The 14620-nt window shown below is 46.8% G+C and overlaps 6 protein-coding genes across 6 annotated transcripts in view; 3 read left to right on the top strand and 3 right to left on the bottom strand.

Moving 5' to 3' along the window:
- Positions 1-2091: 2091 nt before the first annotated feature.
- On the top strand, positions 2092-3113 carry BT62DRAFT_545582 (uncharacterized protein). Its single transcript, XM_043181336.1, has 3 exons — positions 2092-2319; positions 2377-2454; positions 2511-3113. Exons 1-3 carry the CDS (start codon positions 2185-2187, stop codon positions 3009-3011), a joined length of 714 nt encoding a protein of 237 aa, XP_043034722.1. The 5' UTR covers positions 2092-2184; the 3' UTR covers positions 3012-3113.
- A 451-nt stretch (positions 3114-3564) lies between these two features.
- Positions 3565-5589, bottom strand: BT62DRAFT_989004 (uncharacterized protein). Its single transcript, XM_043190133.1, has 9 exons — positions 5512-5589; positions 5195-5461; positions 4837-5139; positions 4686-4788; positions 4571-4625; positions 4349-4518; positions 4087-4299; positions 3735-4029; positions 3565-3669 (listed from the first exon to the last, which is right to left on the bottom strand). Exons 1-9 carry the CDS (start codon positions 5544-5546, stop codon positions 3638-3640), a joined length of 1473 nt encoding a protein of 490 aa, XP_043034721.1. The 5' UTR covers positions 5547-5589; the 3' UTR covers positions 3565-3637.
- An 867-nt stretch (positions 5590-6456) lies between these two features.
- BT62DRAFT_923445 (uncharacterized protein) lies at positions 6457-7793 on the bottom strand (the record flags this gene model as incomplete). The annotated part of the gene is made up of 5 exons (XM_043184513.1): positions 6457-6699; positions 6758-7095; positions 7156-7234; positions 7284-7542; positions 7585-7793. 5 exons carry the CDS (start codon positions 7791-7793, stop codon positions 6457-6459), a joined length of 1128 nt encoding a protein of 375 aa, XP_043034720.1.
- Positions 7794-9648: 1855 nt separating this feature from the next.
- On the top strand, positions 9649-10047 carry BT62DRAFT_1011803 (uncharacterized protein; the record flags this gene model as incomplete). Its single annotated transcript, XM_043177826.1, has 3 exons — positions 9649-9686; positions 9758-9853; positions 9903-10047. The coding sequence occupies 3 exons, from the start codon at positions 9649-9651 to the stop codon at positions 10045-10047; spliced, it is 279 nt and encodes a 92-aa protein (XP_043034719.1).
- A 777-nt stretch (positions 10048-10824) lies between these two features.
- On the bottom strand, positions 10825-13449 carry BT62DRAFT_997268 (uncharacterized protein; the record flags this gene model as incomplete). Its single annotated transcript, XM_043190639.1, has 7 exons — positions 10825-11059; positions 11092-11150; positions 11260-11298; positions 11511-11788; positions 11847-11994; positions 12048-13256; positions 13369-13449. The coding sequence occupies 7 exons, from the start codon at positions 13447-13449 to the stop codon at positions 10825-10827; spliced, it is 2049 nt and encodes a 682-aa protein (XP_043034718.1).
- Positions 13450-13940: 491 nt separating this feature from the next.
- Positions 13941-14620, top strand: part of BT62DRAFT_937273 (uncharacterized protein) — a 1186-nt gene continuing 506 nt past the window's right edge. Inside the window, exons 1-2 of the mRNA XM_043187287.1 lie at positions 13941-14211; positions 14260-14505. Coding sequence (XP_043034717.1) covers positions 14185-14211; positions 14260-14505 — 273 coding nt within the window. The 5' untranslated portion in view covers positions 13941-14184. The remainder of the gene's footprint in view (positions 14212-14259; positions 14506-14620) is intronic.

Below are 14620 nucleotides of genomic sequence, written 5' to 3'. Positions count from 1 at the left end.
GTTTGTCTATTTCCATAAAGCTTAGATTGTAAGTCATTATGGTCTATTCTCAGAGAATGGTTTGTCTGACTCTCTATTATGTATTCTCTATTCCAGTCAAAACTCAGGCATTTGTTGGCATCTCTGCCTATATCATCTATGACAAAAACACTGCTCCATGGCTGGAGCAAGCAAAAACATGTTCTGCTCTGAATATGTTTCCTATTCTATGCAGCCCATTGTGATATTCAGCAAATGTATAAGAAGTTTTTTGGAGAGAAACATCAGCTGAGAATCATATTATTCTTTTGAAACTCCCAGACCAGGAGATTTACAAGGCCAGATACTATAAGTTTACTGAACTCTCTGTGTGGTTTTACTCCCATTGTTTAGCAAAGACAATGAATGTTATCTCATCATATATCATCTACTCTGGATGATGAATCCTGCAAGTTCAAGATCAATGGCTTCACACCACAAAGAGCCTTCTCTTGTTTTTTGTTCATTCTCTAGCTGTGCATTGAGTCCATAATAAGTAAACCAGATGTTGAAAATGGATATGCACCTTAAGGAGAGTTCACTATCATTAAAAAAGATGCTTGGATTTCATATCCAGTATGCAATAACTGCCCATGGTCTTCAACTCAGTAACCATTTGCTAAGTTGATTTCTGAACCAACATACCTGATACAGTATCGGGTGCCAGCTAGAGTAACACACAAAACCTAGGTTTTATTATACCAAGGTTTCAGGTAAGTCCGGTAAGTTACCCAGTTTCGTGCGCAACCCAAAGCCACGGCGTGCCAGCGGGACATTGATAGAACACAACAAAATCTTATGTTCCCACAACTCTCCGACTGGGAGTCGAACCCAGCTTTCGCGTGAACACCCTTCCAGACGTATGACATGCGTGTATACTCACCGATATACTAGAGAATGTTACTGTAGTGCCGACACTAGATATCAATTCCGCAGGATGATCCCATTGTAGCGTTACAACGAGCGTTGTATGGTACTATTCCCTCCGGTTTACTTCTATTATTTCTTGATGCCGTCATCTTCTCTTCCCCTTCTCTTCTATATAATTCATTGTGACTTGTTACCGAGTCATCTGACTCACGTTGTATTATTACCGGGTAGGAAACATAACTCTAGTATATAAGAATATAACTATGTAATAAAATAGCAGAATTCTCTCGCCCTTTTCATTGTCTGACCAGACTCAGGCCCGCACTGATTAGAGTGATATCTCATGAGTAAGCAGCCACGATAAAGTTAACCGAACACGCAACTGTGACACTCGGACGACTCTAACTGTAAAAAGGCCGGCACAAGATTCACTGACCTGTCTGCTCTCAGCGGTGTGCAAAGAGAAACAGCCTAAAACAATAGCATAGTGATAGTAGGAAATCTACTAATCGGTCGAGTATGACAGAGCAAGGACATACCTGACAATAGAATTACTCTTCGTGCCTTGGTCTCCTTCCTGCAAAAAGAAATATGCATCTCCAAATTGCTATTCAATAGGGGTGGTTGTCCGTTGTGCCCTACACCTTACGATTTATTCATCCGTTGTTAAATTGGTTCGGGAGAAGATGCGTGGGAAATTCCGACCCTGCTTTCGAACTTTTGCTTTTCTGATGCGTTCTCACTATCAGACCTAACGGCTGGCGCTAAAAATTACTCATTAGTCTTTCAATCGAGTTTAATTTCTGGATCCTCTAATTTCTCTGGCTTGCGACCGTCTCCGGAGCCTTCATTAGAAGTCTCCGTCCTAAAGGCTAAGTAATTCAGCGAGCATTTTGGATGTTCGTTACGTCTTTGCCGGCTCATACGTTTCCTCCGCTATTCAGTCGCTCTCGTAATCGGATCCCTAGCTTTCTGGGTTCTGGACTTGTGATCATGCGCTCAGTCTGGCTTAGTTCTTTACAGCTCGAATATACTTTTCAGCAGGATTGTCTTCCGGTCCAAAGTTTCGCTTTTTCACATTTGGAGTATGCCTCGCTTCGAACTTTATAGCGGCATGATACAAGGAGTACTGAACAATTGATAATTGGTCATTTCTGCAGTTTGACTATGACAGGTATAGCGCTTCAGTGAGCTTACTTCTCTTCCTTTCATGCCGATCAAAGCCTCGTGGGCTCTCTTCGTTTTCCCATCGTCGCTTCGCAGACATGTCGCCTCTGCACTCGACTGTTGGCCACCATGATCCAATGCTCTTACTGCGACAAAAGATTGCGCACTCGCGAAGGATGGATCATGCATTGTCAGGCAAAGAAGGACCACGAATTCTGTGCGGACTGCACTATCCTCTTCTCCGATAGGGCTTCGCTTTGCTCTGTAAGTGCATGATCTCGTCGTCATCGTACGTTCCACGGGCTCACTGATGATTCACAGCATCTATGTGCATCCCATCATAGCCGTTATTGTTCTCTCTGCGATCGTCTGTTCAGCAGCGACTGGGCCTGTCAACAGGTATGCAATTCTAATTCTACACGACGACTTGACCTGTCATTGACAATCATTTGTAGCACAGATCTTCCCGAGCTCACAAAACATCCGATATCCCCTGCGCGATGTGCTCGAGGATGTTCAAAGCGCCCTCTGAGATCGCTGCGCACGTCGAATCAGGCGGATGCAATCCCAACATCAACCGACACCACGTTAGCGCCGCCATCCATGCCATCGATATCTCGCCCCCCATCACCATCGCTCGCCGTATCGAGAGCCCAGCGAGTCCTGTTGTCCATTTTTCGGCGTCGGAAATGGCTTTCAACGGAAAGGCATACGAATGCTATATCTGCCATGGCACGTTCACCAAGCTCCAGTTCCTCAATTTACACCTCAACTCTCCGGTGCATGATGCCGACGAGTTCAAATGTCCAAAGAGAAAGTGTGGAAAAAAGTTCAAGCTCATTTCATCGCTCATCCAGCACATTGAGAGCGAATCTTGTGGCGTCGCGAGATTTGCTACTGTGCAGATGGAAGCGATACTCCTGACGGGCCAGTTTGCGCGGTTGGTGTTGGGATAAGGAAGTGTGTTTTCCTCTTGCACTATACATTTTACAAGAACGTTTCTGGAAGACCGCAGTGCACTGTTGATTGACTTCCTGTTGTACTGTTAGTCGACCAATACAATAGTATATTGAGTTTCCGCTTTTAATCATCGGTGCTCCGTTCACAGAGGTAAAAAATCTATCATAAGAAAGGCCGGATCACTCAACAATTTTGCATCATTAAAATGGATTACGAGATGATAATTGAGCGCAGTAATGAAGGATATCCACACGTAACTTGCTACATTTGTCATAAGTAGTTATGTGAAGAGATGGTGATGACAACACGAACACGGTGCTTCGGATATGTGAAGGGAAGGGTATCCGGGTCTCGTCATCAAAGCTACGTCTGATAGTGCACTGGACCCCGCGGCTGTCATTCATCGTGACAGTGCAGAAAACCAAGGATACTGGTCTTCCGACCATCCGAGAACAATGAGTACCTCGATCCGCGCACGTGAGCATTGAGAATGTCCATATTTCCGAGGGCCCACACTTGCCTCATGTCAGGCGTATGCCCTCAGTTACAGTCATGGTCCTAGCATAAAGTCCGGCTTTATGAGTGCCGATGCATAGCGGACTCCTATGCCGCACGCTTAACGTCAACAAACGCCTCTTATCCGACCATCCGATTGGTACGTCTATGCCTCAGGCACTCTTACGAACGACCAAGACCTCGCCCCCTTTATACATCATATCCAGAACCAGCACCGAATTTGTCCCCTATCCACACCACTACTCCCTCAGCCACTGCTGCCAAGAGGAACGAAGCGTCGAATAAACCTCCAAACACCTGGCCTTCGGGTATTAACGAGAACAGGTTCGTAGGTTTCCCGTCTGGAACTTCATCGTCTGGGGACACAGCGTTTGTAGATGGGGGAGGAAATGACGTGCGCAGCTGGACGACCGTCGAGAGAAGGTAAATGCCTATGAGCTGAGCCAGAAGAAGCATCATTAGCGACGCGCCACGGTTACGGGATGTAACTCTCAGGACCTGCAGCAAGAATTATAAGTACTCCTTGGCAATAGAGTGGACAGTATGACGGCTTACTCGCGTAGCACTTCGTAAGACCAGTCTGATGCTGCTCAATATGATGAGTCCAACAAAGACAAGGCCGATCTGTCTCGATACCGCCACGACGCGATCTTGTGGGTAAGGCAGGAGGAGGGAAAGGAGATATGCGACGAGATCAGGATAGTTGTATTCCGATGAAGAAGATGACGATGTGCGCCTGAGAGTTGGAAACGCCAAGTTGATAATTGACTGCGCAAGCTCTCAACGACAATCAACGAGAAAGGAAGAAAATCCATACGCTCAAAATTCTGATCACGCAGTAGACTGCGAACACTTTGCCGCCGAGATTCCATGCACACCCGTAAAGAGTCCGACTGAAACGATTGGCCCGTTGACGCTCACGCTTGTCGTCAAGCGAAAGGGCCATTTGGTATTCGAGTGCTTGAAGCCCAGATATTTCCCGAGAAACTGAATCTAAGGTCAGAAAATTTGTACGGACATGAAGAAAACGCGTAATTACTATTATCACTGCCAAAACTCTTGACGACGCGCGAATACCACGGCGCAGTCTCGTTCTGTATGTGAAAACATCATTAAGTGAGTAATAGAGAAGAAAACAAAAGCAAGGAACAAACGTTATCCTTCCTCTTCGCTTCGTCCATTCGCGCACGTAAGTCCTCCCTAATGCGGGCAAGCGCAGCAGTGCTCACTTCTATGTCTCTGTCCGTTGGGGTGGGCCTAACAGGGTGTCAATATAAGGAATATCCAGGAAAGTAGTGTCGATACCTTTCCTGCGCAAGCAGATATAACCAGCAACTCCTCATTGCACCAAAGCCGGAAAGAGCGCCCAGAATGATTGTTCCTACAACAATCAGTCTAGATAGGCATGCGGTCATCAAATCGATGTCAGGATTTGAGTCGAGCGGTGATGGTAGCGGAATAAACGATAACAAAAACAGAGATATCAAAGGAGGGACTAATGATAGAAAAGGCCTTGAGAAGATGATGTATGAAAAAAGAAGGGGAACAGCCAGGAGGATGATTAGAAGGAGAAGGAGGAGACAAATGCGAAAATGTAGGACACGGATGCTAGAAGTAAATGAATGTAAGATATATAAAGACGGAGCTGGTGTGATGTACTTACACAGGAGTAAATATGTCCAACCCTTGGAACATCAGCAAGAGAAAGAGTGTACAGCTCTCCATAAAACACAGGGCAAATGTTGAGTGGGAAATACTGGTATGCCTCTCTTCTTTGGCCCCCTGTTTCTGACCCTTTTGAACCATCGATGTGTTTGATGTCGGCAGTGATAGCTCAACAGTTTCGGCCTCAGGAGTAGAAGATAGTTCCTGCAAGTCCTCGTACAGGATGCGTAGAATATACCGTCTGCAACCGAAGAACAAGGCCCCCCTTTGGTCGAGCTTCAGTATGAAAGTCAGAATAAAGGAAGGCAAGCGCACCGAAAGGCGAGCAGAATAATTGTCTCGATAATCATCGTCGTGGCATGCAGTAGAAGAATGAGGTCGTGGCAGTAGAAGCGGCGGCGGCCGGTCCGCTTGCTGTTGTGCCTGCGGAAACGCCACGTGTACTCCACGTGGAACTCGCAGCTGAGCCACCACCCCGAAGATTCGCAATTGCAATCTGGCAGTTGTTCATGACCCCAGGTCAGACCTGGGTCAGTCAAACAAGAGGTCAGCAAACATTTCTCTGACCTCTACGACCGGGTCATGACCGGGATCAGTGGGGGTCAAGGTATTTTTGTTGACCTCTTGTTTGACTGACCTAGGTCTGGTGTCAAAACTGAGTTTACATTCCGTTACCGCGATTAGAATTGTTTGTTCCTTTTCTGAGTGATGCGTATTGGACGTTGGAGGACCACTGATCTATTTCGCGGCTTTACTGAACCCAATTATCACACCGATGCATGATGCTCACCTCTATTTCATGAATGTCTTCATAAATATACCCTAGTAAGTGCTCGGTTTGGGCCCTTTGACTGGAGAAAGCCAAAAGAATGAAAGATTTACTTAGCTATAGCCGTTTCTTATAATGCTCTTCGCCCTACCGGTTGCCTATCTGACCCTTTGTGACCCCCCTCATATCTTCATCGGCTCTGACCGGTTTGACCGACCGGGGGTCTGACCCGGTCAGCGTCAAATACTTGACCTGACTCCGGCAACGCTGCTCTTGGTGCTACTGTGGTGCTCTGATCTGGCCCAAAGCGAAAAGAATCGTCTGCCGCCATTTATCTTACAAGATCGCGATAGACAAACCTTGAACTGTATATGTTCTGTCAATCTCCTGCACCCTCCACCGCAGATGCTATAGCCTATATCTCTGTTGAACCGTCCGATTTTTTATCAATTCTACAAGAAACTCCCTGCCAGTGGGGATCATACAGATTGTCATGATAGTTCTTTAATCGGAAGTTCGTTTTCAGCGCCAGTTTGGGGCCTCTCCGAAGAGTTCACATTCTCCAAGTCCATGACCGAATTCTCAAATGTGACAGTGTGAGTTGCCTCTCTGTTTCTGGCGGCCCGTGACCAAGCACCAAAATGAAGCGAGGATAAGACACTTTCCTTCCACGTATCATCAGGACGAGCATGGCCAGAAGCAACGCGTCCAACGATGAGCGTAGGAGCGATTCCCTGTGTAAGGCTATATTAGAGTCCAATCTCACGGCACACTGCACCAATATCAACGGACCTTGATGGCGGTGTTGACCTCGTTCGCATATGCTCCCGTCAGTTCATTACGGGCGACGAACGCCATATAGACGATCGTGGAAGCCGAATAAAGTGCAGCCGATTCCACGATGACTTCAACAACCCCGCGGTATGATGGCAACCCTGAACCATGTTTCCCGTCTGCCACTGTGACGATTCGATAAATGATAAGTATGGTGCATAAAACGGTCGTAGCAAGGGTGAAGGACAGGGAAAGCATTGTCCAGTCAATCCTGATCGCATACGCAGATGAGCCCGAGTCGCTTTCGTCTTCGGTCGTATCGGCAACGAGGTGATAAACAGAAATCGCGTCAAATACTAAAAGGTAGTATGTGAATGTTGTGGAATTGTAAATGATGGCAAGGATATCTGTCTTACCAGTCCCGGAGATCGTGCATAGTATTGGTAGCAATATTATCCAGCATCGACGCCCCCAGACGATCCAACAGCGCCATATCTAAGAAGGGGTTAAATTCAAGGCTAATACATGATGAGTGTATACATACCATGGAAGAGTCGGCAATGACAGTACTAGTGCACTTAGTAATACCCCCAACTAGTCGGAAAGTCACCGCACGGTCAGTTACGGACTGCAGTCCAACGAATATGGACCAAAATGTCTGGCCGTCATCAATGAATGCGTATCGAGTGAATGACCACAGAACGCCCATGTACACCGTGGCGAGTACGTATAATACCATGACCATGAGAAGCATGAATTTTCGGGTTGCAGCGCAAGCCAATACCTTGCTGGTACCTAGATATCTGGAATGGGTACGAGAAAATGTCCCCCCGAATACGACATACATATACTCCATAAGGTCACCAATAATACGCAGGTATATAGTCCTATTTCGAAGATCAGACAACGATCTCAAAACATCGCCGAGAAACAGTATACCGTGCATAAGTGCGAGAACGACGAGCTGGTTAAGGTATTCGTTGTTAACATCGTACACCAACTTGATGTCATTATCAGACAGTTGCGGAATGTCTGTTGAGTTTGAGGATGCCATCGTAGAAGAAAGTTTGGTGAACGCTCTCGGTTATCTGCACCCTTATGTACACTCCATAGAAACGTCCCTGCCAGTGGATCCTCAACACATGAACGGAAAAGTAATGAAGCCGATATCGCTCGTGCGGCGATCATCTTGAGATGAAGATGAAACACTTCTGGATACCCCCATGAGGACACAGAAAATCAACAGAATGATGACAAGTTCATTGGGCGCATGTTGTTGATCACTGAGGAAACCATTACCCTTCTCCAGGGAACTGAAACCAGAGACGTGAATTATGACAGCCTATCCAGGACAAGCGAATAAAAGGTTTATCACGGATAGTTGTAGAACATCTGCAGACTGCATCCACCGCCGATGATCATCCAGTATCTCCAGCGCCGGCGACGAGTTGCTACTAGTGTGAGAAGTCCACTGATCAGCCACCATCAGAACAGCCCAAGTTCTCTGGCAATCGGATATCAGTTTCAACGGCGGTAAATCTGGGCCATGTACACCGTATCTGCTGTTATATATAAGTATTGACGTCTCTATTAGAGTGAAGATGGCCCCAACTTTCGGTCTTGCGCACCCATTAGCGGGGATAATATATGATTACAGTATCGCGGTGAATCACTGGTTTGAACAGTGCCATAGATCAGGTCCGGTAGACTGCTTTTCGAAGTAGAATTTTCTCCATTTTCAGAAGAATCTAAAGAACATCACTGATGATGAGCTAGCGCAAGTGATTGGGATTGGGAGATTCGAAATCAAGGGTGCAACCTTGTCATCAAGTGCCTGACGCAATGCAATTTGGCAAGACAGCGTTAGAACCAGAACCGTTGAATGGAAAGCCGAAATCACCGCTGAGGCCGAACTGAACGTCTCGGGCCCCGGCCCTAAGGGCCATTAATCTCAATTTTGGTTTTTTCTTTTTTTCTTTTCTTTTTTTGGTGGGAGCTATTGCAGAGGTGGTCCAGCGACACAGTCGCTTCCAACGTGCAGCCAAAGGGGTCTCCGGGAGTTTAAACCCGATTAATTTCAATTTTTTAATGGAATCCACCAATCTTTATCTTTGACGCTATATTTACCTCCTCTGACAGCTCTGGGTCTTTATGTGAATTTATTATGGTGTCCTGTTATGCTTGCAAGGTGATTTTCTCTCTGCTTTGTGTCTGAACTGTCAACAAACCTACTAATTATCTGCTAAGAGTTCTGCATTTTTGGAAGTTGCCAAAAACCATGATTAACCGACTGACCATCTAATATTCTTGCCATCGGCTAATGTCGTCAATATCGTCAATTTGAATGATGTCGACACGGTATCCGACTGCTTAATGTTTGTCATATGCTCAAGGAGTGGTTCACCGTCCACTGGGTCCGGTCCAGATTCCTTAGCTTTTTTGAAGGGCCAAATAAGCGTGGTTATATACCACGCAAATATTCCGATGCGATGATCTCAACGGCAAATGCAGCGCTTATAATTGGGTGGATTACTGGAAATGTGTTGCCAGACGAGTATAGGTGCAGCTACTGTCTGTAGTGCGTTCCTACGGTTCCCTAAAATAACGCGGAATGATGACACTCTTCAACCGGCGACCCGGATCCTGGCGTTAAGCTGCACCCATGACTGTCCAATGCTGTAAGATCCTTATAAAAATGGTTGAGTAGTCGCCAACTTAGCCGCTGCTTCTGCTCTCAACACGTTGTATTCTACAATGTATGTACAGCGAGGTCACCGAGTCATAAGAAAGGGGGCCAGGGATTGTGTTTATCCACCCTGGTTATAGTGCTAATGGCGACTCGCAACAGGACGACTGCTCTTTATAAACCGCTATGAAACTCGCCTTAGCTTTACAGTTTATTCGCCACCATGGACGCCTATTACACCCCTGCCGACTCGAGCGAAATGTGTGTATCACTGTGACCCATCGAATTCTCTCAATGCATTATTCTGACCAGACTATATCTTGCCCACTTAGCGAATCCTTGAAATGGTGCTTGATGGGGTCTGTCTTCCTTAGCATGAAGGTAATTACCAAGATAGCTACGAAGAGGCTATGGCTGATATCAGATCGGTCCGTCCGTGTTCTGACCCGATTCGCATAGCTCTGATAGTGTTCTCAGAGCCTTTTACGAGGAATATGCACCAACGCCGGTGTTTGACGACATACCGAACGAGTTGGAGCCGTCCTTGACTTTGGAAGATTGGAAGTACCTGCAGTCTATATGCCACTTTGATCTCGGATTTGGAGAGGACGTGCAGATGTAAGCAACGACGTGTTAATGTTCCCACCTTCCTTGCGCCTGTCGACGCATTTTTTAAATATACTGGAGGATGCACGCAATTCATTCTATAGTACAGATATCTACGGACTATTTTGATCTTACATCCCCCAAATATTAATTCATCCTTCTGTGATGCTCTTGGTACGAGCCCTTCGTAACTCCTTCCCGTTGCCTCGCCGAAGTACTTGGAATTTCCAAGATCCAATGCGAAGGACGACACTATGCAAGGATCAAATCTTCCTTCCTATTGAACAGAAATAATCTTTAAATACAGATACGTACTATGCCTTCGTTGGTTTGTCCATTTCTATAAAGCTTGGATTGCGAGTAATTACACTACACTGTCAAGGGACGATTTCCTGTAAGTACTCTGACCCTCTGCCGCATATTCTCTATTCCAGTCATGGTAGCAGAGAAAGTTGTGGCGATGGGTTTAGTCAATACGACCACTGAAGGTAAAGTTTATAAGATATGGAAGAGTGGACCGAATATTTATTCGCTAGTTGGATCTAGAGCATATAGAATGGCTGTGATTAACCTTGTTGACGTCTGAATCGGGCGAGATATGCAGGAACTTGCACTCTTCACTGGGCCGCACAACAATGGATACCGGTGATACTCCACAGCTGGTGAATGTCGGATTCACGGATTCATGCGTACGATAGAGAAAGGAAGGTTACAAATCTTCCGATGGCAGTCGGTTGTTGTCTTTGTGTGCTCCGTGATGTCTGCTTGCCAAGAGGCGCACCATTGAGAGAAACTAGACTGGTCGAGGATCTGTATTTGATACTCCGGAGTGCCGAGCACGGTCAAGAAGCAGGGATTTAGCGGTATACCATGAGTCAATGAGGACGAGAGCTGCTGGACGTTTGATGTTGATGGAACGAGAACGAAGGGGACCTGAAGGGTCCGCTGTTATCGACACATCTTCAATGTGGCCGGACGTGCGCGCAATGGTGTATTCGGATACCGTCTGAACTCGTTGAGTCGGGTTTCTTAAATATACCATTGGATATAGGCGACCTACAGAGCCGATTCTGCCAGAGAGTGCTCGCTTGGGGATGTTGGGTGAGAGTTCTGATTGGCCTGGGGATACCGTCGATGGAATGCGAGTAATTGATTATGATTTCACCATGACGTGAGCAAGCAGTTTGTGATACATGCGTGTTTTTATCTTCGGCAGCTGATTCCTCACTCTCTTTAAATCCGAAGGGATGAATGCGGGCGATGGGGCCTATCAAATCTAAAATATACTCTCAGAAAAATCAGTCGAAAGTCTACCATGACTAGAGGCTACATTAGAAGCTATCAACGGACAAGAATGCTAAATAGTAGACTGTGTTTACAATACATCACCAATTCAACACCTTTACACCTCCGTGCTCAAGCCGATGGTGATGTCAGCACCGCTAGCCTCTTTGTTCCTTGTCGAATTCTCAAAAGAACTAAATCCTTTCTGGCTTCCTTCGCGAGCGCCAAAGAAGTGTTCCACCTCTCAGCAGGTACGGTTTCAGTAGTATGGAACTCTTTGTCCGTGAGGACGTACAACTTCATTGGAACTTGTGTGTAATCCATGACAGTGATCAAAACAACGAAACCGCCCCTGCCACTCCGCTTTTCCGACTTCAGCTTTTGAATAAGTTGAGCGTTATCCTGGATGTCTTTTCCAATAATGGCATATGCGAAATGGAGTTCGCGCTTCGACATGGGCATGGAGAGAATATCTGCAAATGATCGTTAAAAACATTGACCGGAAGTTATTCATAGAAAGCAAGAACTGACCTCGAAGATCATGTTGCGTCCTTCGACAAAGATCGTTATGACCACCGCCCCAGTGTAGTTTCTGACACTCTTTCGAGCAATAATACTCGAAACGGCAGCCTTGGCAACGTCTGAGCGTCCGCTTGGGGTCGTTATCCGGGTGTGGACACTGGATAGGGTCTATGAGCGATGGGCCATTGGAAATTATAAAAGAGAGCTCACAGCGGGGTACGAGCACTTTGTCAGTTCACGCCCGGAAGCGATATAATCCTTGAGTATACCACAACGTGTCTCCGTAGTCTCCTTTAGCACGGTCCAAGCATCGCCAATCGGTCCTGCCTCAGAAATGCCAGGTTTGAAATCGGCCGTATATAAGACCTTGCACATTTTTACGAGTACGTTGCGGCAGAGTGTGTACGATGTCATCAAGTTCAGCAACGGAACAAGAATCGCCTTCTTATCCTCGGCGCGCACCTTTGACAGTGCCTTTAAGAGTGCCGGTATCACGTCAGCGTCCAGCCCTTCGATTATTTGGTCAGAACCCTCCCGAAACGCTTCATGCAAGTAGAATAACGAGAATTGAAGCAGTCTGGAGTAAACGGCCAGTTCATCGGGAGAGCACGTTTCCTCTTTCTTGGCCGCGATACCCGCAATGCGTCGACAGATCCACGACACAGAGTGGCATGAGATGAATGCTCGGGTGAACGGACGAGAATATGCCGTGCTGAGGACTAGGAACATGATGCCCCCGTCGTAGTCCGCGTCAGGCTCCCGCTTGCTGGCAACAATACGAGGGCAGAGTTCTACAATAGGGTTCTGAACCCAATTAAAAGCGTCTGAAATCTCGTTCTGAACCTGATTAAAAGCGTTCGAAACCTCGCCATCGAGAGTGCGTTTCAGTAGGATGTGCATCATGATGATCTTAACACTATCCTCGATCCGACCATATTTCGCACGAATACTGTATATCCACAAGACGGTCATGGAAAAACCGAAACCTTTGGTATCTCGCATCTTTGCACTGTAATCAGGGTCGGTGGCTAGGGTACCGAGGAACTCCACGATTCGAACCGCAGTTGAGGACACTACCGACATAGAAATGAGGGTATTGGTGTCGATGAGATAGTGCTGGAAAAATTTGACAGCCCAAAGATATATCTGGCGACAAGTGATCACTAGTCCCGCTGGTTTGGAAAGGTCGAGAGCTTGTGGCGATTGAAGAGCAACATTAAGCGCATGAAAGTAAGATCTGGGTCTGTTGAATGATTTGAAGAAGTCTTTAGGAGATAACTTGTCCATCATCTCTGGTGGCGGCAAGTACTTCAGAAACACACGAATGACCTGGAAGAAGTGAGGGAACACGGTGGAATCATCGCGAGCAAATTCTCCCAGTTGAACAAGAGCGTCGCCTGAGCCTCTGAGAGCCAACTCCTGCGAAATCGCGTTGAGAAAAGGTACAGTTATGTGGGTTGAACACCCACCTTCAGTGCGTCCATTGTAGAGAGAAGTTTGGATTGAAAGCTAATTCGGCTGAAAAACACACGGCGGGCGCGCTCTTCACTGGCGGGAGCGTCGAACAAAGTAAGCTCAGAGCAAGGGAAATGCCGAATTTGGCCGAGCCCATAGTACAACAGTATTGGTTTTAGTAATCATATCGATACTGAACAGCCATGCTGAGTGATGTAATAAGTAGATAGTCTCTGACTGAGAAAGTTAGTCGTGCGGCACTTATAACGTTGAAAAAAGCGGAATCATGACTCACCTCGAACCATCTCGGGTCCACTTGATGACCCAACCGAGTAAGTGCTCAGAGATACCAATGGAATTCGAACGAACGCCACGCCTTTGATGCACCGCCTGCAGGACTACTTATTCAAGCAATTTGCTTCAAGAGCATGACACAAAACCATCAATCATGATGTTCGAATTCTCGCAGTCACTGATGTGGCATCCATTCAGATAGTAAGCACACCAGTCTTGTTGATACGAGGAGAATGCTATACCACAACCCTGCTGGAAAAGGGGCTGGATGATACTGTAGGATGGAAAGAATTTCAACGAAAAGGTCGGCTGGAATCGAACCATGGGTCCGGGCCGGATAACCGCACCTTTCTTCTCGGTACCGGTTTACCTGCATTGAAAGTACTATAACGACTGTGGATCAAGATCTCTCATCAACGGCTTCGAACTGTGCTCAAATATATGCGGCTTCTAGACCACTGCCTCTTTCTCCAATGATGCCAAAAAAGAAGAAATATGGCCGTGGCGTTAAATGCTTCGGCTCATACGAACAGTACTTATAGTTCTTCGATAAGGCGCAGCTCTAGTCCCCGTATCCTACCATTGCACCATTGCAACAATGAACACATTCGACCCAGATCGAGCGGTGAGCCATGCCTCAGATCAAAATCGTACTTGGTTTGACCGCCGACAGAAACTATCTGAAGAGGTCGAGACCATATTCTACGCGCACCCGGGACAGTATGTCCGGGAAGTTGTCGTTGCCGGGGTGAGCGTTGGTATGAACCCACACGAAAGGCTTCTCCGAGCCTGGCTCGTGTTAAGCAAAGCTGGCGAGAAGGCGGGGGATCCGGCCGTGGTTGACGCCCTCAGACGGTGGACCGAAAGACATTTGGTAAAGTCAAAATGGCTCCATGGAGGTATTGAAGTTGTCGGAGAGGTGAGAGCGACCATGTCTCATGGGCGAGGATAATCCTCATTTTGTGTTTAGTTGCCAAAGTCGTCCACTGGAAAGACGTTACGGCGCGTTTTGGTAGACGATTATGAACGGCGGG

This window comes from Guyanagaster necrorhizus (assembly GCF_019112545.1).
Source record: "Guyanagaster necrorhizus MCA 3950 unplaced genomic scaffold BT62scaffold_40, whole genome shotgun sequence".
Classification (NCBI taxonomy): domain Eukaryota; kingdom Fungi; phylum Basidiomycota; class Agaricomycetes; order Agaricales; family Physalacriaceae; genus Guyanagaster; species Guyanagaster necrorhizus.
Note: the sequence above shows the minus strand (reverse complement) of the source record. Positions and strands in the feature narration are given on the sequence as shown.

What these genes read in the sequence shown, in the direction of transcription:
- BT62DRAFT_545582 (XM_043181336.1), top strand. Translation starts at nt 2,185, where the DNA reads ATGATCCAATGCTCTTACTGCGACAAAAGATTGCGCACTCGCGAAGGA. An exon ending in ATAGGGCTTCGCTTTGCTCT is followed by an intron (nt 2,320 to 2,376) that starts GTAAGTGCATGA and finishes GATGATTCACAG; the next exon opens with CATCTATGTGCATCCCATCA. An exon ending in GCGACTGGGCCTGTCAACAG is followed by an intron (nt 2,455 to 2,510) that starts GTATGCAATTCT and finishes AATCATTTGTAG; the next exon opens with CACAGATCTTCCCGAGCTCA.
- BT62DRAFT_989004 (XM_043190133.1), bottom strand. Translation starts at nt 5,546, where the DNA reads ATGATTATCGAGACAATTATTCTGCTCGCCTTTCG. An exon ending in TTGGACATATTTACTCCTGT is followed by an intron (nt 5,140 to 5,194) that starts GTAAGTACATCA and finishes ATTTACTTCTAG; the next exon opens with CATCCGTGTCCTACATTTTC. An exon ending in TCTTACGAAGTGCTACGCGA is followed by an intron (nt 4,030 to 4,086) that starts GTAAGCCGTCAT and finishes TTCTTGCTGCAG; the next exon opens with GTCCTGAGAGTTACATCCCG.